Source organism: Corylus avellana, chromosome ca4 (genome assembly GCF_901000735.1).
Source record: "Corylus avellana chromosome ca4, CavTom2PMs-1.0".
NCBI lineage: Eukaryota > Viridiplantae > Streptophyta > Magnoliopsida > Fagales > Betulaceae > Corylus > Corylus avellana.
Genome location: NC_081544.1, coordinates 29,768,747 through 29,791,089, shown reverse-complemented (window position 1 = coordinate 29,791,089; position 22,343 = coordinate 29,768,747). Strand labels below are relative to the sequence as shown.

At 34.8% G+C, this 22,343-nt stretch overlaps 4 protein-coding genes across 9 annotated transcripts; 3 read left to right on the top strand and 1 right to left on the bottom strand.

Annotated features, from left to right (window-relative positions):
- The first annotated feature begins 3,541 nt into the window (after positions 1-3,541).
- On the top strand, positions 3,542-8,153 carry LOC132178959 (delta(24)-sterol reductase). 2 transcript variants are annotated; one of them, XM_059591546.1, is made up of 3 exons: positions 3,542-3,682; positions 5,583-6,856; positions 7,487-8,153. In XM_059591546.1, exons 2-3 carry the CDS (start codon positions 5,609-5,611, stop codon positions 7,940-7,942), a joined length of 1,704 nt encoding a protein of 567 aa, XP_059447529.1. In that variant the 5' UTR covers positions 3,542-3,682; positions 5,583-5,608; the 3' UTR covers positions 7,943-8,153. The 2 variants fall into 2 exon arrangements, with proteins under 2 accessions (XP_059447529.1, XP_059447528.1); XM_059591545.1 differs by having other exon boundaries at positions 5,578-6,856.
- Positions 8,154-11,110: 2,957 nt separating this feature from the next.
- LOC132176963 (probable trehalose-phosphate phosphatase C) lies at positions 11,111-16,016 on the top strand. Of its 4 annotated transcripts, none has more exons than XM_059589131.1 (10): positions 11,112-11,300; positions 12,063-12,597; positions 13,053-13,193; positions 13,652-13,723; positions 13,823-13,951; positions 14,059-14,109; positions 14,581-14,682; positions 14,844-14,921; positions 15,228-15,368; positions 15,565-16,016. In XM_059589131.1, the coding sequence occupies exons 2-10, from the start codon at positions 12,256-12,258 to the stop codon at positions 15,712-15,714; spliced, it is 1,206 nt and encodes a 401-aa protein (XP_059445114.1). In that variant the 5' UTR covers positions 11,112-11,300; positions 12,063-12,255; the 3' UTR covers positions 15,715-16,016. The 4 variants fall into 4 exon arrangements, with proteins under 4 accessions (XP_059445118.1, XP_059445114.1, XP_059445115.1 ...); XM_059589132.1 differs by having other exon boundaries at positions 12,052-12,597; XM_059589135.1 differs by lacking the exon at positions 15,565-16,016 and having other exon boundaries at positions 11,111-11,300; positions 15,215-15,297.
- A 610-nt stretch (positions 16,017-16,626) lies between these two features.
- Positions 16,627-19,327, top strand: LOC132176964 (large ribosomal RNA subunit accumulation protein YCED homolog 1, chloroplastic). Of its 2 annotated transcripts, none has more exons than XM_059589136.1 (3): positions 16,627-16,735; positions 17,535-18,293; positions 18,684-19,327. In XM_059589136.1, the coding sequence occupies exons 2-3, from the start codon at positions 17,728-17,730 to the stop codon at positions 19,096-19,098; spliced, it is 981 nt and encodes a 326-aa protein (XP_059445119.1). In that variant the 5' UTR covers positions 16,627-16,735; positions 17,535-17,727; the 3' UTR covers positions 19,099-19,327. The 2 variants fall into 2 exon arrangements, with proteins under 2 accessions (XP_059445119.1, XP_059445120.1); XM_059589137.1 differs by having other exon boundaries at positions 16,628-16,735; positions 17,524-18,293.
- Positions 19,328-20,075: 748 nt separating this feature from the next.
- LOC132176965 (protein COFACTOR ASSEMBLY OF COMPLEX C SUBUNIT B CCB3, chloroplastic) lies at positions 20,076-22,188 on the bottom strand. The gene is made up of 3 exons (XM_059589138.1): positions 22,101-22,188; positions 21,942-21,985; positions 20,076-20,989 (listed from the first exon to the last, which is right to left on the bottom strand). The coding sequence occupies exons 1-3, from the start codon at positions 22,141-22,143 to the stop codon at positions 20,447-20,449; spliced, it is 630 nt and encodes a 209-aa protein (XP_059445121.1). The 5' UTR covers positions 22,144-22,188; the 3' UTR covers positions 20,076-20,446.
- Positions 22,189-22,343: the final 155 nt, after the last annotated feature.

Here is a 22,343-nt window from a genome sequence, read left to right as displayed (position 1 = left end):
TATTTATGATGACATTAAATCTAGATTCTTGATTATGGATTTGCCAATATATCTCCGAGGATCTTCTTAGTGAAGGTTCCAATGAGCAAGCCTCTCTCTCTCTCTCTCTCTCTCTCTCTTAATATTAATTAGAGCTTTTCCCAGCCATATTATATATGTTACACGGGGCAAAATTAGAGTAAATATGGACAGCTAGTGAAGAATGAGAAATGTTTTAGTACAATAAAAAAAATCATTTTTTGCCCATAAAAGTTTTAGGTGGCAAGCGGCCATAGGCCCCATTCATTATTACTGTGGTTCTACCCACTTATGGGCCTGTGGCCCTTTGCCATCTAAGATTTTTATGAGTTAAAAATAGTATTTTTATTGCATTATAGCATATCTCGTGAAGAATACACGTGTGGTGTTGAATATGATGCAAAGCCGGCTGATTTGCCACACTAGAAGATAAGCAAATTATGCTCCGCATGATTTAGCCAAAGTAGCGGTTAAACAATGAATGAATGAAGTTTATTTGTTAAAGCAGCAAGCTCTATTTTATAAAAACGGGGGCATTGGTCATGGTATACAAGATTTTTTAGAGGCTCGTTAAGGTCCATTTACAAGCCAAGGGACATACAAAAATAAAAACAAAAACATATTGATCCCACATCACATTAGATAGAAAAACATAATGATTATGTATGCGTTTTTATAGTTGCAAGTTGCAACTCAAAATTAGTACAGTGGATATGGATGACTAAGAATATTCCTAGTTTCACTGACACTATGATATCAAACATAACAACTATAATTAAGACAGCGAAAACTAGTTGTATCAAGCACGTCCATGCAATATATTAACTCCACACTCTCTAATTATGAGTTAATGTGATTACCTTTTTAGATTCTTCCCACAGCTTTAGGCATTGCGGCGTGGATCACATGATTCATATATCTAATAATTTGATCAGAAAATGTGAGAGAACTCTAATGAAATTTATCTGTCCTAAACTTAATAGGTGGATAGACCGTTTGAAAAACAGTTAGATCCCATAAGACACTTGCTATCTAAATTGCTAATAATACAAACAACAAAAATATTGAAAATATCTATCTGGCCCTACCACATGGTCTACACTCATAAACTCATTAGCCATGGCTTGGGGCAATATATACCACATGGTGACATGGTCCACACTAGTTATGCATTTCCAAGTTGCGGGTTATGTGAAAAAGAAAGGTGCACACAAATCACGTTTGCCCATTAAGCATTATTGTTCATAAAATTGCCTAGACATAGGAGAAGGATCCGGGCCTCCTTTCTAAAGGGTATAATGGTCAAACAAAAATGTGAAATGACCATTCTATTCTTATAAAATAAGAGACATATCATTTAGGATATAAATTTTCTAACTATTTTAAATGTGTTGGAAGATATTTTCTCTAGACTGTTTTGGAGGAAATTTCTGTCCTACCTGTTAAGCCCAAAATTTTCTCAAATTTCAATCCAAATTTACTATTAATTATTCTCGCACTTAATTAATTATCAGTTGTAACACAGTTGTGTCCAGGCCATTCTCAATGCCAGAAGAGGTTAAGTCTAATATATTAAATTAAATGACCTAAACATAGCCGAAGGGTTTTTGTCACACACGAGCATTTTGCTACTATATATATATATACACCAAATCAAGTTTATCCGGTCAAATCTTGGATTGGATCCAGACTGCTATATTTTTCGTATTTATTCTTTGTGCAATTAAAGTTATGCTTGTTCCGTTGTTCGAATAAGGAATGAATAAATAATATTTAAATGGTATAGCCAAAAAAACAAAAAAAAAAAAATCAATGTAAAGAATAATGGCTAATATGACAATGCTTTTTCTTTATTAATTTCATAAAAATAGAGCATATTGTTTAAATAAAATAATATCATACGTTCAATGAGAAATTTTCTATATTTAAATTTGATTTATGTTTTGTTTAATTTTTTGATTATCACCGTCTCAATCAGTCTTTAGATCTACAGTATCTTCCGGTGAATTTCATTCCTGACTAATCCATGAAAATTTGAATTTTAAATAATTTTTTATGTCAGTCATTTAAAAAAAATATATTAATTACTAAAAAGCTGCATTATTTGACTACAAGACATATTAAAATACATTTTACTATGAATTGAATTTTCAGAAACCAACGTGAGTGATCTTAAAAAAGACCCCAAGGCCTACTTTAATCGAGATTAGTGCCCCCGCAACAATAATTGTACTACCTTTCCCGTATATAAAATACGGCTAAGAGTATTTATAGTTCAGAAACGTTTTTTTTGTTGCAAATAAAAAAAACTAAAAAAAAGAAATAGAAAAATAAAATCTGTCGGGCAGGCTGTCACGGTGTTGGCATTGTGAGTAGTCCCAACGTGAGCATCAGCGAATCTCGTGGGTTGCGCCTGCTTTTTGTTGACGGATCTGACTTCGATTTCTCCGTCATCTTTGTTTTTTTCTTTTTCCCGGCTGGATCCGTAAATCATGTCGATACGAACACGTGCTCTATGCAAAATCCTAAAATCCATAAATAAATAGAATTTTAACCCCTTTTGAAACTACTTCCAATTTTATCGGGTTAGTTTGTTAAATGTTTTTTTTTTTTAATGGTATGATTTAAATGTAAAAATAATTTTCAGTATTTTATGAGTGTTTTAGATTACTTGTTCGTATATTTGTTTTGATAAATTAAAAGAAAAGGAAAAACAAAAAATTTATAATAAATTTTATTATTATTATTATTATTATTTTAAAAAAAGGATGGTAAAGAACGGGCCTTTAGGGTGGTAAAACCACCTCCATTTACCCTAAACGGATTATGTCCAATTACTTAAAATTGGATATTTTCATGTTACATAATCATGACCCTTCATTTTAAATCAAATAGTTTATAAAATTATTTAAACTTCAGTAAAGCAAAAGTCAGCTTAAAATTAAAATTTAATGTCTCGGTTATACAAAAGCAGTTTGCATTTTATAAATCATTGAATTTAAAATAAAGGGTCACGATTTCGTAACATGAAATTCTCTAATTTTAAGTAATTGGAGGAGATCTCAATGCACCCCAAACACCTAAGAATGGTTCAGCCACTTCAAAGTAATTCTTTATTTTTATTGTTTTCATGTTATATATTTTTTACTAATATATGCATATATTTTTAATTTTTATTAAATGTATTTTTCTCAAAAACATTAAACAATTTTTTGGTAATTTGAAAGAATTACATATAATTTTTCTAATAATTAAATAGAATATGCTTTCCATTTTATAGGGGCGTTCTTAATTTCAACAAAATATAATTTTAAAAATTTTGAAAACGTCAAATTGTTTTGGTTTTTAAATCCAAACGGAATTGTTAAAAAAAAAAAAAAAAAAAAAACCCCAAACGGAATATATATAAATAGATATATTTTTTGTGATGGTTTGAAAACGAAGGTGGCCACTATTGATATGCTTTTATTAGAGCAATTTGTCCGTATGACATTTCACCATAACGGTAGACCCTCAAGATCCGCTCAATCGCTCACTTTCTCTCTCTTTCTACTTTTTTAATAGTTTTTTTAAATAATTTATACTTCACTCCTTTATCTTGCTTTTATGTCTATTCCTTTACACTTCCGATCTTACTCTTCCTGAGCTCGCCTTCTTGCTTCAGGTGCTCGCTCTCTCTCTATCTCTCTCTCTGTGATTTTGGGTGTTGGCTGTGAGACTTTTTGAGTGTTGTCGTTTATGCTTTTCATGGTGAACGTTTCACACTCTAAAACATTTTTGAGGGTTTTTATGTGGTGTGTTTGGATGCGTTGAGATTTTCTCGAGCTGCCTGTGTTTGGTTATTAAGAAAGTGAAGTTCTAAGTATATTGGTTCTGGTTCATTTCATTTACTTTCTGAGAAAGAGAAAAGAGTCGAAAGTAAGGAAACTAGTGCCAGATTTACTAATCATTGTTTTTTCTAATTATTTTCTTAGAAACCTACTGGACCGCAGTTTCATTGTACTCGGGGACTTTTTTTTTTACTGTATTTTCTCTGAATCCAAACATAGTCACATCGTCGTGCTTAGAAATTTGTGTTTCTTTTACTACAGTACTACATTTTCTCGGAATCCAAAAACGACCGTGGTTTGCTTCTAAGGCAGGAGATCTTGGATCTAGATTCTATGAGATGTTCGTGTGCGTGTGCGTGTGCGTGTGCGTGTGCGTGTGTGTTTTTTATTTTATTTTATTTTATTTTTAAATTGCACCTTTTCCTTTCGTTTGCTTAATAGCTGTTTGATCTGTAATCGGACGTACTTTGCTTTAAAAATTTGAATTCCACGATTTTTTTTTTCTTCGTCTGAGAACACATCGGAGAATGGCTAATCATTTGGTGATTGATGTTGTGAAAGTTAGCTTTTTCGGCTTCATTTTGCCAAAATTGGCAATGTAGTTTGTTTTTTGGTAGCAGATCTCAGTAACTGCAAGAAATAGTATTTGCGGTTTCATTTGTGATGATTGTGTTTGGACTTTTGGGTTGGGTTACAGGGATTGTCCTTTTCTCAAATGTTTTGGAATTTACTGATTCTGACTTTAGACTCTGTCTTAGATTTTCTGCCGTTTTCCGTTTTCAACCGGACTGAACAGTTTGTTGACTACTGATTTTGTTATACTACTGAATCAATATCTTTTTTCCTTATCAAAATTTTATGGGTTAAGCATTTCATATGCGTAATGCAGCATACTGCACGTGCATGCAATTGTAGCCATTCTTATTGACTAGATCTAAAGGGTACAAAGAAATACTACATGTAATTCAAGTGAAAATCACTATTGATGTTCAATATACAGCTTAATCCGTCCAAAACCAATAGTAATTTTTACTGCCATGGCAGGGAGCATCCATGGCATTTCTCAAAGGGCATAATAACACGTCCTCTTTTTTTTTTTTTTTTGGGGTGAGTTCTTGATGAAGAGGATATCTGATATATGAATTGGATTTCCACTTTGTTATTGCAAAGATAATTGAACTTGATAGTTTTTTGGCATAGAAAATGAACTTTTTGATGCTAGAAATGAAGTGATGGTCCTCACAATATTTTTCACCCAATTGCACTTTTAACTTTCATAGAAGGGTGGTGGGAAAGGTCATGATTCAAGTTCTATGGGGTGTATGAGTTGTTTACCAATCTGGAATATTGGGCATAATCACTTATTTTGACCAGTTGAGCATATACAAAAGCAAACGGTGCAGTTGGCATTGCTGGCTTTTTGCATCTCAACTCCCGTTGATAGATTGATGTTTGTTTAAGATATGAGTTTGCTAGCACTATAATTGATACATGTGAAAAAATTAGTATGTTCTTTTTGGCTGCTTATTTGCAATTTTCAAGTTTTTTCCCTTGATGTGTGCTAATGAAGTACAATTTTTATGAAACTGATTATATGCTTTCGGTCTCCTATTATGTGTGAAAACAAATCTGTTCTTATATAAGTTAGTATTTTCTGTCTTGGAAACTCTGAAAATCAAATGCATAACTTATGCTACTTTTATTTATAATTTCCTTTTGTTTTCTTTAGTGCAGCAAAGAAGGTTCCTTTACTCCCCACAATGTCGGATCTTGATGTGCCCCTCCGCCCAAAGAGGAAGAAGATCTGGGTGGACTATTTTGTTAACTTTCGATGGATTATTGTTATTTTTGTTGTCCTCCCTATCTCCTTCACCCTTTACTTCCTCACATATCTTGGGGACATTAGATCCGAGAGGAAGTCCTTCAAGCAGCGTCAGAAGGAGCATGATGAAAATGTCAAGAAAGTTGTAAAACGACTCAAACAGAGAAACCCATCAAGGGATGGTCTTGTCTGCACAGCACGGAAACCATGGATTGCTGTTGGAATGCGCAATGTTGACTATAAGCGGGCTAGGCATTTTGAGGTTGATTTATCTGCCTTTCGAAATATCCTTGAAATTGATAAAGACAGAATGGTTGCAAGAGTTGAGCCCCTAGTCAACATGGGGCAAATCAGCAGGGCCACTGTTCCAATGAATCTGTCCCTTGCAGTAGTTGCTGAGCTTGATGACCTTACTGTTGGTGGCCTCATCAATGGCTATGGGATTGAAGGTAGCTCTCACCTTTATGGCCTGTTCTCTGATACTGTTGTGGCCTATGAAATTGTTCTAGCTGATGGCCGAGTTGTTAGAGCTACCAAAGATAATGAGTACTCCGATCTTTTCTATGCTGTTCCATGGTCTCAGGGTACACTGGGATTTCTTGTCTCTGCTGAAATCAAGCTTATACACATTAAGGAGTACATGAGGCTTACATACAAGCCTGTTGTGGGTAATATAAAGGAACTTGCACAGGGATATATTGATTCTTTTGCTCCCAGAGATGGAGACCAGGATAATGCAGAGAAGGTTCCAGATTTTGTTGAGACCATGATTTATAATCCAACTGAAGCTGTATGCATGACAGGTAAGTATGCCTCAAAAGAAGAGGCCAAGAAGAAGGGAAATGTAATCAACAGTGTTGGATGGTGGTTCAAACCCTGGTTTTACCAGTATGCACAGACGGCACTAAAGAGAGGAGAGTTTGTCGAGTATATCCCAACCAGGGAGTATTACCATAGGCACACTAGGTGTCTATACTGGGAGGGAAAGCTTATCCTTCCTTTTGCAGATCAGTTTTGGTTTAGGTTTCTCTTGGGCTGGTTGATGCCACCCAAGGTTTCTCTGCTCAAAGCTACTCAAGGTGAAGCGATCAGGAACTATTACCATGAGATGCATGTAATTCAGGACATGCTTGTTCCTCTTTACAAGGTTGGGGATGCTCTCGAGTGGGTCCACCGTGAGATGGAGGTACTTCTTTCCAAGATTTCAATTGTGATTTATTTCTTGTCAAATTTATATACATCTTAGCAATATGAGGATAAATTAAGGGAACAAAGGGATTGAGGTGGGGGGAGAAAAGACACTTACATTTCCTTTAAGATGACATGATTGTTTTCTTGGTGCTATTACTACTAGGACGTCAGGTCACTGGTGCATTATGGACGTTAATAGTAGACTGCCTTAAGCTGACGACCCAGGCTATTGCTTTTTAACTCTTTTTGTTGTATGTTGGGTGTGTTGGAAGAACCTTTAAATATGAAAACTTCTGATCGATATCAACTGTAGAACTCTTGTAAGGTCGTACAAATGTTCCTAAAGTGATATGCATGCAAGTGAGAATTGCAGAGCATGCTTTTAAGATAAATCAGAATGGTGGTTTTGGTTTTTGAAGGATGCTGAGAGGGACAAATTTAACTTCTAGAAGTAGTTAATTCCCTTGTAATTTGGGATGGAGAAGTGATATGTAACCCAACGTAAAATTTGAATAGAGACACGAGAAGAAAAAAAATGTTAGGTTGATGCATGCAATAACTCTTTATATATCTTTAATATTTTGTTCTTTTGCATAAGTTGGATTATTGTTGATTAATTATTCAGGTATATCCCATCTGGCTTTGCCCACATAGACTGTACAAGCTCCCTGTCAAAACTATGGTGTATCCTGAACCAGGCTTTGAGCTACATCGCAGGCAGGGAGACACACAGTATGCTCAGATGTACACTGATGTCGGGGTCTACTATGCACCTGGCCCTGTCTTGAGGGGTGAGGTTTTTGACGGTGCTGAGGCAGTCCGTCGAATGGAGAGCTGGTTGATCGAAAATCATGGGTTCCAGCCTCAGTATGCAGTATCTGAACTGAATGAGAAAAACTTCTGGAGGATGTTTGATGCTGGTCTCTATGAGGAATGCAGGAAGAAGTATGGAGCTGTGGGAACCTTCATGAGTGTGTACTACAAGTGCAAGAAGGGAAGGAAGACGGAGAAGGAGGTGCAAGAGGCCGAGCAAGCCCACCTTGAAACAGCATACGCCGAGCTTGACGAGCCAGTTGACTGATTTTTAAGTGAAATTTGAATTTTATCCGGTAAGTTTCCTTGTTTTTTTGTCCTCCTGATTTGTGGTTGTCTTGGTAATTTTAGTTCATTTTCCCCTGCCGGTCAGGTGCGGTAGTTGTTGAGATTATTATCGATTACTTTGGGGTTTCCTTAACGGATTAGATTTACACTGTCCGTAGCTTTTAATGAGTATTTGACTATGGTTTATGGCCTCCCTCCCTCTTGCCATCCCTGTCTCTCTGTGTATTTGTATGTGTTATTAATTGACTCGGTTATTTTGTTAATGAGTAGTTTATTGGAATACTTGGTAAAAATGGGATTTCTAGCATTTCTCAAAAATATTGTTTATTATCCTAATTTTTGACCCGTTTTCAAGAAACTCAGATGGTTTCAAAAAATTTCAATAATAGTTTCAAGTTTTGGCCGTTTTTTAATAAAGTATTTCAGTAAGATATTTTGCCACTCAGGCCCTGTTTTTTTTCTTTTTTTTTCTTTTAATAATGAATTATTTATAATCTTTTAATGACATAATTGATATTTAACATAGCTTCTGTTAAGTAATCAACGAAAAATTTATTGTAAAATGGTTAAAACTCAAAATTATTATTAAAAAAAGGCAGCTTTTTAAAAAGAGGAATTTTAGGCTTACAAAAATATTTACAAAGTGATATGGCATAAAATGATTGGGAATGAGATAAATTCAAATGTTGAGAAACCCAATTATGTTTTGCCACATAATTTTGTAATTTTATTTTATTTTATTTTTTTGTAAACCTAGCATTTCTCAACTATTTCACAATGAGTCCAATTGCTCAGCCATTACTAAAAAAGAATTGTATAGCATTACTCAAGCAACTCTGCCTCTAGAAATCAACTGTCCAGAATCTTGCTACAAATCCGCCTTCAATTATTTAATTCCAGTTCCAAACAAAGTGGTGTTTGATGTTTTTTTTCCTTTGGAGTTGGGGTTGTCCTAACTAGTGCGTCTATCAGAACTACCTTCAAGGTCCTTGGCGTTGGGGTGGTCCTAATCTACCTCCAAAGTCTTTGGGGTTGGGGTGGTACTGATGCGCCTATCAAAACTACCTTCAAGGTTTTTGGGGTTGGGGTGGTCCTAATTGATGCGTCTTCTACCATATGGACTGGGTTGGATTTTATTCTAAGATTAGGATCTCATTACATCAGCTTTCATCTCCATTTACTCAGCGAATAAAGGAACAGGGTTTTAGGCATAATCTTTGGTTGGAACCGAATATTAGCCTTTTCTCATGTTCTTCTGCTAATACCTATTCAAGGGAAAAAAAGAAAAAAATGGAAGAAGAATAATATTACTAAAAATTTAAATTTTAATTTAATTCATACAGCCTGTATATTTTAGCCGTCCAAATTAACAAAATAATCTTTGCCTTCATCAGGAGCTGCTGTTGCATGCGGCCACATGCATGTGGAGCTAGGTGCCTAAATCCATCCTCAAAAGGATATATTTATGCCCCTTACACAAAATCCAACCAAAAACTGTCTTCGATCGCCGCGATTACACCCATTAACAATACCAAATCCATTCTTTTCCTCAATGCTATTTGCTATTGCAATTTAATTTCTACAAAGGCCAACGCATAATTTTGCTCACGCAAACATATATATATATATATATATATATATATATATATATAACTGCAATGACATGACGGTTAAAATTAACTCTAATAATTAATATTTGTATAATAATCTAATAAATGACATTACACTTTGTGGATGGCATATGATTGATGCATGCATGCAAGTAGGGCACATGAATGGTAATGTGATAATTGTATACGAATATTGGTTGCAGTTTATAAAGAAAGTTGGAAGGGGGTTTCCTAATTCGTCGTGTTTTCCACACCAAAGAGGGCGGACACTTCATTCTCTTTACGTGATACAATAGAGGTCATGAATTTCTTGACAAAGCTTACCGGGTGGAGAAGAAGCTTTTCTTCCGACTAATTAATCTGGCCGAGCAATTTTAGTTTTGCCCAGTATCAATCTGCTTCAATCTTCATGCACTGTTCATCTCCATCAACAGTACAACGTCACTATTGTCTATTGCACTTGTTAAATAGAAAACTTGTATATATAGTGGGTGGATTGCTGGTCCTTTTATTTTTATTTTCAATTCAATTTTTGTCTTTGTAATGTATCAAAAATACTATCAAAGGAAAAAATAAAAAATACTTCTGCTGTAGATTTGTTATGAAAGTTACTTAGATGTTTGTCATGGTAAATGATTTTTTTTTACATGTCTACATAAAAGGGGGAAGGGAGATTCGAATTAATAACCTTCGCTTCATGAGTCGTGGTCTTTAGCTGATTGAGCTACTCATTGGGGACCATGGTAATTGTTCTTGAGTTAACGTCACCATATCGGACATAATTTTCTTTATAAAAATGCCATATGTCTATTTACATGTAAGATGCTTTTTAAATAACATAGGAGAATCACATGTTTTTTTTAATAAATTTTCTTTTAACTTTACCTTTCTATTAAAAAATGCATGTGCAATATGCATTTCACAAGCAAATTGACTTATGACATTTTTATAAAATAGGGTTGAGGAAATTGTTACATGAGGAAATCTTTTTCTGCATGCTCTTTCACATGCTTTTTTTCTTTTTTGTTTATTTGAAAATTTGTACAGTTTTATTTCTTTAATCATATAATTAAAGTTTTACATAGCTTATGATAGAAATAGTTGAAAGATTTATTTAAAAGACGAATAAAATGTTTGGAGTTAATTGTAAAAAATGAAAAACCAAAAAAGCAATTTTATAGATGGTGGGCCTTACGAAATTTGGCAATGAAGGCCCATGACTGTTTAATTAAAAATTGCTGTGGATCCTCGTCCAGAAATATGCCACGTTACTAAGGATTTTTTTTTTTTTTTACATGTCCGCACAAGAAGAAAAGAAAGATTCAAACTAAAGATCTCTATTTCATTAGACATGATTCTAGCCGATTGAACTACTTCTTGAAACCACGTTACTAAAAGTTTTGTCTTTGGAAGAGATGTTAAAAAAAAAACAAAAGAATATGAAAGAAGACGTGGCATGTTGCTGACCTTACATATCAAAATTGTTGCACGGCAATTTCTTAAAAATTGCCGTGGATCCTGATCCCATATTTCTGGCCTTACAAATGAAAGTTGCTGCCACGGCAATTTCTTAAAAATTGCTGTGGATCCTCATCCAGCCATATCATCCCCACCAGGTAGCATTTCTCTGGAGAGTCCCTCGTACCTCATATTTCTCTCTCTCTCGCGCGTGTATACCATATACGTTTTGTGGTGTTTCCAATCGTGGAGAGAATATCATTTCACAATGTAAGTACCCGAGCTTGAGTTGGTTTGCTTCTGAGATTTTTTGGGTTGATAATTACCCATACAGTTTGAGTCTGTTTTCTGTGCTATTGTTTGCCTTTTCCCTCTCTCGTTAAAAGATTGATAATTGTCCATGACATTTTTTTTTTTCCATTATTCTATCTGAAAATTAAAACCCATAAGCGCCAAATGTAGGCTAAGTTCACTCATGATCCATAAACATAGGGTCGTAGCGTCGTACTTGAGTTTATCTTGTGGGAATGCCTAACTTAGAACTTATGTTATCATCGGTTTGACATTTTTGCAAGCATTTATCTACTTACTGACACTAACAATCGTTTGATACCAAACTAGCATTTACCCACTTCATTTTCAATATGCCAGTGAGGTCCTTTTGACAGTTTTGAACTTTTATTTGTTCACAACAAATTCAATTTCTAATGAAAGCACTTCATTATTGTACTTGCATATCCTACTGTGTACTGTAATGTCAATGAAGACATGAAGACATTCTGGTTGGTGCTCACATTCTATTTTTTTATTTTTTACTTTGTCAAGTCAAGTCAACAGCTCCTTCTGGCCTTAGTTACTCACCCTGCTAAAAATTGTAACTTTGAATTCATTATGCTGTTCAGAAAAGAAAGAAAGCATGTTCTTCATGTCAAAAGTATTCTAATGTTTCTATATTTTGTCCCGTGCACTTTAATTTTGCAATATAATACAACTACAATTGTTTTGTCTGAACTATTTCCAGTGGTCTTGCAGAATTTGGTTCCTCCTTTTCCCTTGCTGAGTTTCCTGACTCATCCAATACAATCATAGAGCCACGTTGGTACTGGTCCCCAACCATTCTTGTATCCAGAATTTGACACTATGCCCAAATTCCTTTGAATAATTATCTGAAAACCTTGTAAAGTTTTCTATCCCATAGAATTTCCTGTAGCGATATCATAACTAAATGTCACTCATATTCCCCTCATCTTCTGTAGTTCCCTCCTCTTGTTTAAACCAATTGAAGGTTTATAGTTTGAAATCCAAGGGAAGTGCTTCTCTAAATCCATGCTTTCCTCTCGTTCAATACAAAGTTCCATGGAGTATAACCCAAGATAAATATCCAGTTTCCAAAAGCAAACCCCATAGAATCTTAACGTCTACTGCAAGAGATTGCATACGAACTAATAATCAGTCCACCGAAGAGAAGGATGTATCTTTTGATGGGGGAGATCAAGGACAAGAAGAGATTGAAAGAGAATTCCATGACAACAGAGATGCAAGTGTGGTTACATATAGTGAATGGCTGGTAGGCACTAAGCTTACACCTCTCACATGATTGCAACAACATATTTATTTTGGCATGTAAATTAAATATGGTATTTTTGATGATCTACTACATTGCTACATATGGTCTTGTGAGTCATATTTTTGTTTATACTATATATTGAGTTAGATCATGCAGGATTGGGATACAGTGTAATGAGGCTGTCTGCCTGTCCATATGCAATGGATAGCCTCATGCGAGGGGTTCTTCGGCAGCTGCTTGAGCAGGTAGAGTCCGAACAACCTCTCACATGAGGCCATTGCACGGAATCCCCATCCGATCATGCATGTATATGCTATCGTCAAATATTTTTCTTCTTTTCATGAATGTCAATAGCATTTTTTTTATTTTTTTTGGGGGTGCATATTTATGTTCTTTCTTACATGCATAAAGTAGTATTGCATCTCTATTTGATTATTTTTTGGGATTGTTTGCAGACACAGCATCCATCTGCGTTACACACTTTTGAACAAATGATGAAGATAGCTAAGGGAAAACAAATAGTTGTATTTTTGGATTATGATGGAACTCTCTCGCCAATTGTTAATGATCCTGAGAAAGCTTTCATGACTGATGAAGTAAATATTTCAAGACTGACAAGGCCGAAATTAAATTTCCATTTTATCCTTCAATAGCCTACTTTTTTTTTTTTTTTTTGGTTAATCTTAATAAACTCCTCTCGATTAAAACTAATAAATAAATAAAAAACGTGAAAAGGAGAAGATTTCTCGGATATTAATATGTAAATATTGCATATTCCAATAAAGTCACTGAAGTCCCATTTGGTGGGTTTAATTGGTTGCCTCATACCTCAACGCAAGTGAGCCCTGCAGCCTGCCTCTCTATGGGGGCTCTGTCAAATTACGCTCAATTTGAATAGCTAATTGCAAAAATAACCCTATATCTCGTTTGGTAAACAAAAAATTTTAGGTTTTTTGTTTTTTTTTTGTTTTTTCCATTTTTATAAAGTGATTTGAGCTTTCTTGCTACATTATTATACTGGTTATAATAGTAAGACAATTATGGCAACGTGCAGATGCGCTCAGCAGTGCATGAAGTTGCTGAATGTTTCCCCACTGCAATTGTCACCGGAAGGTCTAGGGATAAGGTATATTCTTTGAGATTATATACACCTTTTATATAAACTATATATATAAATCGTGTGTTTGAGCTAATTGAAATGTATATATATTTCTTTACTTTTTAGGCAATTGAATTTGTAAAACTAAAGGATCTGTGCTATGCTGGAAGTCATGGGATGCATATATCAATCCCACCAGGATTCTTAAAAAAATATGCAGAGCTTGAGGATCAAACTCACATTGCTGATGAACAGGTACTCATTAACTTTGTACTATTTTAGAAATTTTGTGCTGAAAATGAGCTCTTGCTTGCATTTTTCAAGCCTTATATTTCTATCTTAACATGTCTTAATCTTTACAGGGTTTTATCAACTTCTATGTTGCAAAGAAATTCTTATGTAAGCTAAAGAAGGTAAACAGATTGGATCACTCTTTTCTCAATAGGAAAAGAAGCAGGATCTAACCTTTTCTTTTTGTCTATTTTGTTAAAAAGAGATTAAAATGATTGGATATTAGAGTATTCTAAGCTCTTAACAAACACACCGTTTGAGGATAAAAACCTTGCATGCCTTTTTATTTATAGGACGTTGCCTTAAACATTCAGAAGGGTAGCTCAATATTCTGAGAGATACGATAAAGAAGAGATAATTCTCAACTCCTCTCACTTCACTACATCGTGTGTGTCCCTTGAAACTCTTACAAGATGTTTTGTAATCTAGTGTTATATTTTTCTCATCCTTTTTTGTTTTAATTAAAGATAACAACAGTATTGAATTGCATAGTGTCTCTAAAATACCATGCAATAGAATGATGAAAATGTCTCTATAAATGTATCCTTCATCTTCTTCTTTTCTTCTCTAAATGTTTCATGTGTCTTTTGCAGATAAAGGAGAAACTACAAGAAAAGACCAGAGGCATCAAAGGAGCCATGGTTGAGGACAATAAGTTCTGCATCTCTGTACACTTCCGATGTGTAGATGAGGAGGTAAAACTTCCATTTCCCAGTGTAAAACAAAAAAAAAAAAAAAAATCATATATACCTTCATATATGATGCGCACAAAAACTGCTATATGGTTTGGAAATCAAACACAGAGAAGTAATTCTCAAAGTTTCTTGGATGCTACGATTACATCTTTTTACTGCAGAATGTTGAGAATGTTAAGAAGATAGTAGACTCTGTCATCAAATCTTATCCAAGCTTTCGCGCGGGAGGGGGTAAAAAGGTATAATATTTGTCATTTTCTAAATGTTAAATTACCATTTATCTTAAAAGCTTAAGTTTATAGGAATAGGTAAATTTAATCACTTAATTATTACTTTAACACATATTTAATTTCAATGAGTGGTAGTTTGACGGAGTCAAGGTTAGATCTCCAGACCTTTGGCTCTGATACTATGTTAAATTATCATTTATCGCAAAAACTTAGCTAATAGGTAAAGGTAAATTTAATCATTACTTTAACACTAAATGATTAATTATGTTTTCCAATGCATATCATTCATTTCATTTGTGAAGTTTTGTTGAATAGGTTATGGAAGTACGCCCAAATATTGAGTGGAACAAAGGTCATGCGTTGGACTATTTACTAAAAACTGTGTTTGGTACCCGAAATGACGATGTCCTCCCATTATATGTAGGAGATGACGCAACGGATGAGGATGCCTTTAAGGTAATATGAGACCAGTGTTATACGCCTGTTATACAACTGCAATGACATAACAATTAAAATTAACTCTAATAATTAATAGTCATATAATAATCTAATAAATGACATTACACTATGTGGATGGCATATGATTGATGCATGCATGCAAGTAGGGCACATGCATGGTAATGTGATAATCGTATATGAATATTGGTTGCAGTTTATAAAGGAAGTTGGAAGGGGGTTTCCCATCGTCGTGTCTTCCACACCAAAAATGACGGACGCTTCATTCTCTTTACGTGATACAATAGAGGTCATGAATTTCTTGACAAAGCTTACCGGGTGGAGAAGAATCTCTTCTTCCGACTAATTAATCTAGCAGAGCAATCTTAGTTTTGCCTAGCATCAATCTGCTTCAATCTTTATGCACTGTTCATCTCCATCAATTATACAACGCCACTATTGTCTATTGCACTTGTTACATAGAAAACTTGTATATATAGTGGGTGGGTTGCTGGTCCTTTTCTTTTTATTTTCATTTCAATTTTTGTCTTTGTAATGTATCAAAAATACTATCAAAGGAAAAAATCAATAATACTTCTGCTGTAGATTTGTTAGGAAAGTTACTTGGATGTTTGTCATGGTAAATGATTTTATTTATTTATTTTTATTTTTACATGTCTACACAAGTGGGAGAGGAGAGATTCGAATTAGTAACCTTCGCTTCATGAGGCGTAATTTCTAATCGATTGAGCTACTCTTTAGGGACCATGGTAAATCGTCTTGAGTTAACATCACCGTATCGGACATAGTTTTCCTTATAAAAATGTCATGTATCTATTTACATGTAAGATGCACATGTATTTTTAAATAACATGGGAGAATCAAAATTTTTTTTAATAAATTTTCTTTTAACTTTGCCTTTATATTGAAAAATGCATGTGCAATATGCATTTCACAAGCAAATTGACACATGGTATTTTTATAAAAAAGGTTAGATGAGGAAATCTTTTTTCTGTATGCTCTTACACATGCTTTTTTTCTTTTTCTTTTTTTTTATTTGAAAATTTGTACAGTTTTATTTCTTTAATCATATAATTACATAGCTTATGATAGAAATAGTTGAAAGATTTATTTAAAAGACGAATAAAATGTTTGGAGTTAATTGCGAAAAATGAAAAACCGAAAAAGTAATTTTATAGATGGTGGGCCTTATGAAATTTGGCAATGAAGGCCCATGACTGTTTAATTTGCTAGGAAGCCATATCATCCTCACCAGGTAGCATTTATCTGGAGAGTCCCTCGTACTTCATATTTCTCTCTCTCTCGCGCGTGTATACCATATACGTTTTGTGGTGTTTCCAATCGTGGAGAGAATATCATTTCACAATGTAAGTACCCGAGCTTGAGTTGGTTTGCTTCTGAGATTTTTTGGGTTGATAATCACCCATACAGTTTGAGTCTGTTTTCTGTGCTATTGTTTGCCTTTTCCCTCTCTCGTTAAAAGATTGATAATTTTCCATGACATTTTTTTTTTCCATTATTCTATCTGAAAATCAAAACCCATAAGCGCCAAATGTAGGCCAAGTTCACTCATGACCCATAAACATAGGGTCGTAGCGTCGTACTTGAGTTTATCTTGTTGAGTTAGCTGGAACGCAAATTGTTTGTGGGAATGCCTAACTTAGAACTTATGTTATCATCGGTTTGACATTTTTGCAAGCATTTATCTACTTGCTGACACTAACAATCAGTTTGATACCAAACTAGCATTTACCCACTTCATTTTCAATATGCCAGTCAGGTCCTTTGACAGTTTTGAACTTTTATTTGTTCACAACAAATTCAATTTCTAATGAAAGCACTTCTTTATTGTACTTGCATATCCTACTGTGTACTGTAATGTCAACGAAGACATGAAGACATTCTGGTTGGTGCTCACATTCTATTTTTTTATTTTTACTTTGTCAAGTCAAGTCAACAGCTCCTTCTGGCCTTAGTTACTCACCCTGCTAAAAATTGCAACTTTGAATTCATTATGCTGTTCAGAAAAGAAAGAAAGCATGCTCTTCATGTCAAAAGTATTCTAATGTTTCTATATTTTGTCCCGTGCACTTTAATTTTGCAATATAATACAACTATAATACAACTACAATTGTTTTGTCTGAACTATTTCCAGTGGTCTTGCAGAATTTGGTTCCTCCTTTTCCCTTGCTGAGTTTCCTGACTCATCCAATACAATCATAGAGCCACGTTGGTACTGGTCCCCAACCATTCTCATATCCAGAATTCGACACTACGCCCAAATTCCTTTGAATAATTATATGAAAGCCTTATAAAGTTTTCTATCCCATAGAATTTCCTGTAGCGATATCATAACTAAATGTCACTTATATTCCCCTCATTTTCTGTTGTCCCCTCCTCTTGTTTAAACCAATTGAAGGTTTATAGTTTGAAATCCAAGGGAAGTGCTTCTCTAAATCCATGCTTTCCCCTCGTTCAATACAAAGTTCCGTGGAGTATAACCCAAGATAAATATCCAGTTTCCATAAGCAAACCCCATGGTATCTTAACGTTTACTGCAAGAGATTGCATACGAACTAATAATCAGTCCACCGAAGAGAAGGATGTATCTTTTGATGGGGGAGATCAAGGACAAGAAGAGATTGAAGAAACAGGGTCACCATGGGAAGGGGCTGTTATTTACAAGAGAAACCCTTCAGTTTCACATGTGGAGTACTGCACAACCCTAGAGAGGCTTGGGTTGGGAGAGCATTCAACTGAGATCTCCAAGTCTAGTGCTTCTGTAATGGGTTTACGGGTCACAAAAGCTGTCAAGGACTATCCGCTTGGAACACCTGTGCAGATCTCCATTGACGTAACAAGGAAGAAGCAAAAGTTGAGGCTCGATGGTATCATCAGAACTGTCATCTCTCTTTGCTGCAATAGGTATTCTAATCTATTAATTGAATTCAATTGCTAATCTCTGTTTCGCTTTGTGCATACACGCACCAATCAATTTCTAGATCTTCTTTTATCTTCATATTCCACTATTATGCACTCCCTTAGAATAAATATTTTCGTTTAATCTACATGTTTTTAATGGTCACATTCTGAATATCATTCTTTCAAAAAGCATTTTCTTCATGTGTCAAAAATTAAAAAACATGGTTGATAGTCCTTAGGGTAGTTGGCACTCTTGTATACTAGAGGAATGAAAAAAATGCTGTGAGGAACAAACGAACGGAATGATAGCATCATAGTTCTGGGAAAATGCTATCATTAAATTGTTTTTTTTTTCTTCATGTAATTTGATTCATTGTTAAATTCTTGTTGAAGGTGTGGCGAGCCAGCTGCTGAGAGTGTATTCTCCAACTTCACGCTTTTACTATCTGAAGAACCCATTGAAGAGCCAGAGGTTATCAGCATGGGAGCCATGTTTGGGGATGGGAAAGTGAAAATTTTTTCTGGAATTAGTGAGGAAGAAGAGGAAGATGATGAAGCTTCAATTGATTTGGATGACCGGCTATATTTTCCTCCGGAAGAAAGAGAGATTGATATTTCAAAGAACATAAGAGACATGGTGCATGTGGAAATTACCATCAATGCAATCTGTGATCCGAGTTGCAAAGGTATGTGTCTGAACTGCGGTACAAATTTAAATACAAGTAGTTGTAGCTGTAGGAAGGAGGAAGTGAAGAAGAAGAGTAACGGGCCTCTTGGAAATTTGAAAAAGCAAATGCAGAGAAAATGAGGTGAGGTGAAGTGATATGGAGTCCCATTAGAAGTAGCTTTGTTGTTCAATATACCGTCCTTTTCTTTTCTTATGTAATTGTAACGTAAAGAATTGACTGGCATTTTAGAGAAAGATAAAAGATTAGTTGATATTTTTCATGACGCTACAGTACTCTTGACCAGCAGCTTTGATGCATGAAAATATGTAAACCTGGCGATTGAGAAATACTATATTCTACACTTCTATCTCACTTTATTGATGCGACACTGTAAATGAGCCCTTGAATTGGTTATTGGTAAAATAATAATAATAAAAAATCTCAAGCCTAATTGGCAGTGTATATTAGCAAAATGGGATAAAAGTGGTGTATAATATTGCTCATTAGCGATTATGTTGCACCAGCAGCAAACATTCCAACATTTTTCACTTGGAGGGGCAAACCAAAAAAACACAAAAGCAAGAAAAAAGAAAAAGAAAAGGTCGCTAGGCTGGGTAGCTAGGAATCTATTAACTTTCGGTTTTGTGAAATACTTTCCCTTCTTTTTTGAATCCTTGCAACATTTCATGGTCTTTAAAGAATGAGAGAAAGGAAAGAACTAAAAATTCTATGGTGACTTGAGTAAAAACCCAAATCACCATAATTTGTTCTTTTTTTAAAAAAAAAAACATAATACTTGGGACAAGTGAGTGAAATTTCTCAACTTTCAATAGGAATGATTACTTAGGATGAACAAGGATATTTACTTCAACTTTTTAATTTTAATAATAATTTTAAGTGTATTTCACACAAGTCACCATAGAAGGCTTCCATAATCATTTCTGTATCATCAAATCTAATTAAAAGCCATCAAGCGTTTGAGTTCCAAAATGGCTTAGTAAATTGCAATTTATATTCGCGAAGCCACTATGTATAGAATAAATTTATTATTCACACCCACTTTCCATCAGTTGACATGACATAAGTTGAATGACTACCTTTTTTTTTTTTGATAACGTAGGAGAACTTTACTCAGATTAATTCAACGTCGCAAATGCATACTGTACAACAATTCTCACCGTTAATCAAACTCCTACGGCTAACTAACCCTACCCGTAAGAATAAGTTATCAGGTAATTCAGGAGTTTTCACCCCTGATGAGCTAAGCAGTTTATCCTCATGCCCAGGAGGCATAAGTTGAATGACTACTTAAAAATACAAAACTTTCTACATTAAGCTCATGCTATATCAACAATGTAAAGTGTAGCATTACTCCTCTGCATATAATGGATATGAAACATAAACTCTTAGGCAAGCTTTACACTCTGAAAAGTGAAAACCATTTACATAGATAATAAGCATTCTTCTTTCCTACATCTTTCAAATATATCAGCTAACTTGTTGAGAAAGAAGGACAAGAAGCCCTTGCCGGCCCACTAATATTTCATTAAGAAAACTGATCAATCCGAACCAGACCACAGGAGTTACATCAACTCCACCAAGGGGTGGAATCAACTTACGAGCTGGGATGAGAAGGGGCTCGGTGGGAGCATAAGCTATGACAAATGGGAACTTTCCAACAGGCAGCTTTGGGTACCAGGACATTACTATTCTCACAATAAACAGAAAACCAAATATGGAGAGAAAGGGTCCAAGAAATGCAATCGCAATCTTTGCAGAAGCCGGGTCCAAATCAGCTACTACTACCAATCTCTGCATAAAATCTAAAACAGCATGTGATGATGTACTTGGTGGATCGATCTTGAGAACTTCTACTACTGTGTGTGCATCAAATGGCTCTACTGAAAGAGATGCACCTATTTTTGGCAGTTCATTGCTAGGTAAAGCCACGATTTCCCTAAAATACGAGCTACATCGAGCAAGTTGGGAACCCCGGTTCGACTTTCTTTTCGTTGGACACCTAAGGTTTTCCTGCCACAAGGTGAAGATTTATAGTCAGTCAAGGCACATATGGATTGGACTACAATTTCAACAAGCATGAAGAGGAAAGAGATCTTCATTTTAAATGCTTTGGGCTATTTACTATCAAAGTACTCCCACCAGTGTCTTGGCCTTGTGGTTAGTAAAAAGAAACACTGGATGAGTAGATTCCCCATAGACTTAATTAGTTCATTTTAAAAGCATTTGAAGGCAATTAATTATTTCTTACAATGGAGTAATTCAAGATGACTTCATATTATAACTCCAGTAGTAGAAAGGAACTGTCAGAAAAGCAAAGCCCTCTTTTTTTTTTTTCTGACAGATTTTATTCAAGTATATAGATTTGGCTGTAAACATAAGTAAGCCAATTCAAGGTGCATGAATTTTTTAACATTTTGTTTTATAAGTAATCGAAATACCCAAATTCACAGGAAGTAATCCACCAAAGCATAAGGCAATCCCAAATTCACAGGAAGTAATCTACCAAAAGCCAAGGAGCACAGAGGATTCAAAAAGCCAACAACAAGAGAGATTAAAATTTTTGTATTAAGGGAAAACTATTGCTTATGATTCTGCAGTTTCTTTACAACACGAAGGTACATTAAGGGCACTTTTTTTTTTTTTTTTTTTTTTTTAATAAAAAAAAAAAGGAATCCAGCATTTCTGTATCTTATGTAAGATTGCAGTAACCAGAAGGCCAACACAAAACAATGGTGAATAAACTGAGATAACGACATATTATAAAACCAGTAAGTTTTCAAAATAATAAAAGCCATTTAGATTATAACTAATGGCAGGCTCCATTTGCCAAATTTAGAAACAGAAAAGAAATTCGCAATATACCTCTATCTTATTAGCTATTTTCAGCTCACCCATTTCAAAAGAAGTTTCAATAAATTTATACCGAGTATCAAGCGATTACAAAGAAGATTTGGGTACTCACAGAAACATGGAAATGGCCTCGATTGGATGAGAGAGCCGGCCTTCCTTTAAAAAATTGAAAACACAACCCAAAAATATGCGTAAGATGAAATATAACAGGAAATTTATAATTCCCAAAAAGCCGAGGAGAAAAAGACACTACTACATCATTCGTAAATACCTTTGATTTGAAAGCAATCGAGTAGTTGAGAACAAGTCGCCATTTTAGTGTCCAGGAAGAGTTTCAGAGAGTGTGTGAGTGGGACGTGGACGAAACGTTATCGTTCTTACGAGTCTCTATTGGTCACTCTAGTAGCAAACAGAGTAATGGGTCGGGTCGGGCGGGTTGGATTTTGGACAATTAAGAGTAACACCCGTTACGTAGCCACTGCCATAAAAGGATCTTTTAAAGTTATTACTTTTA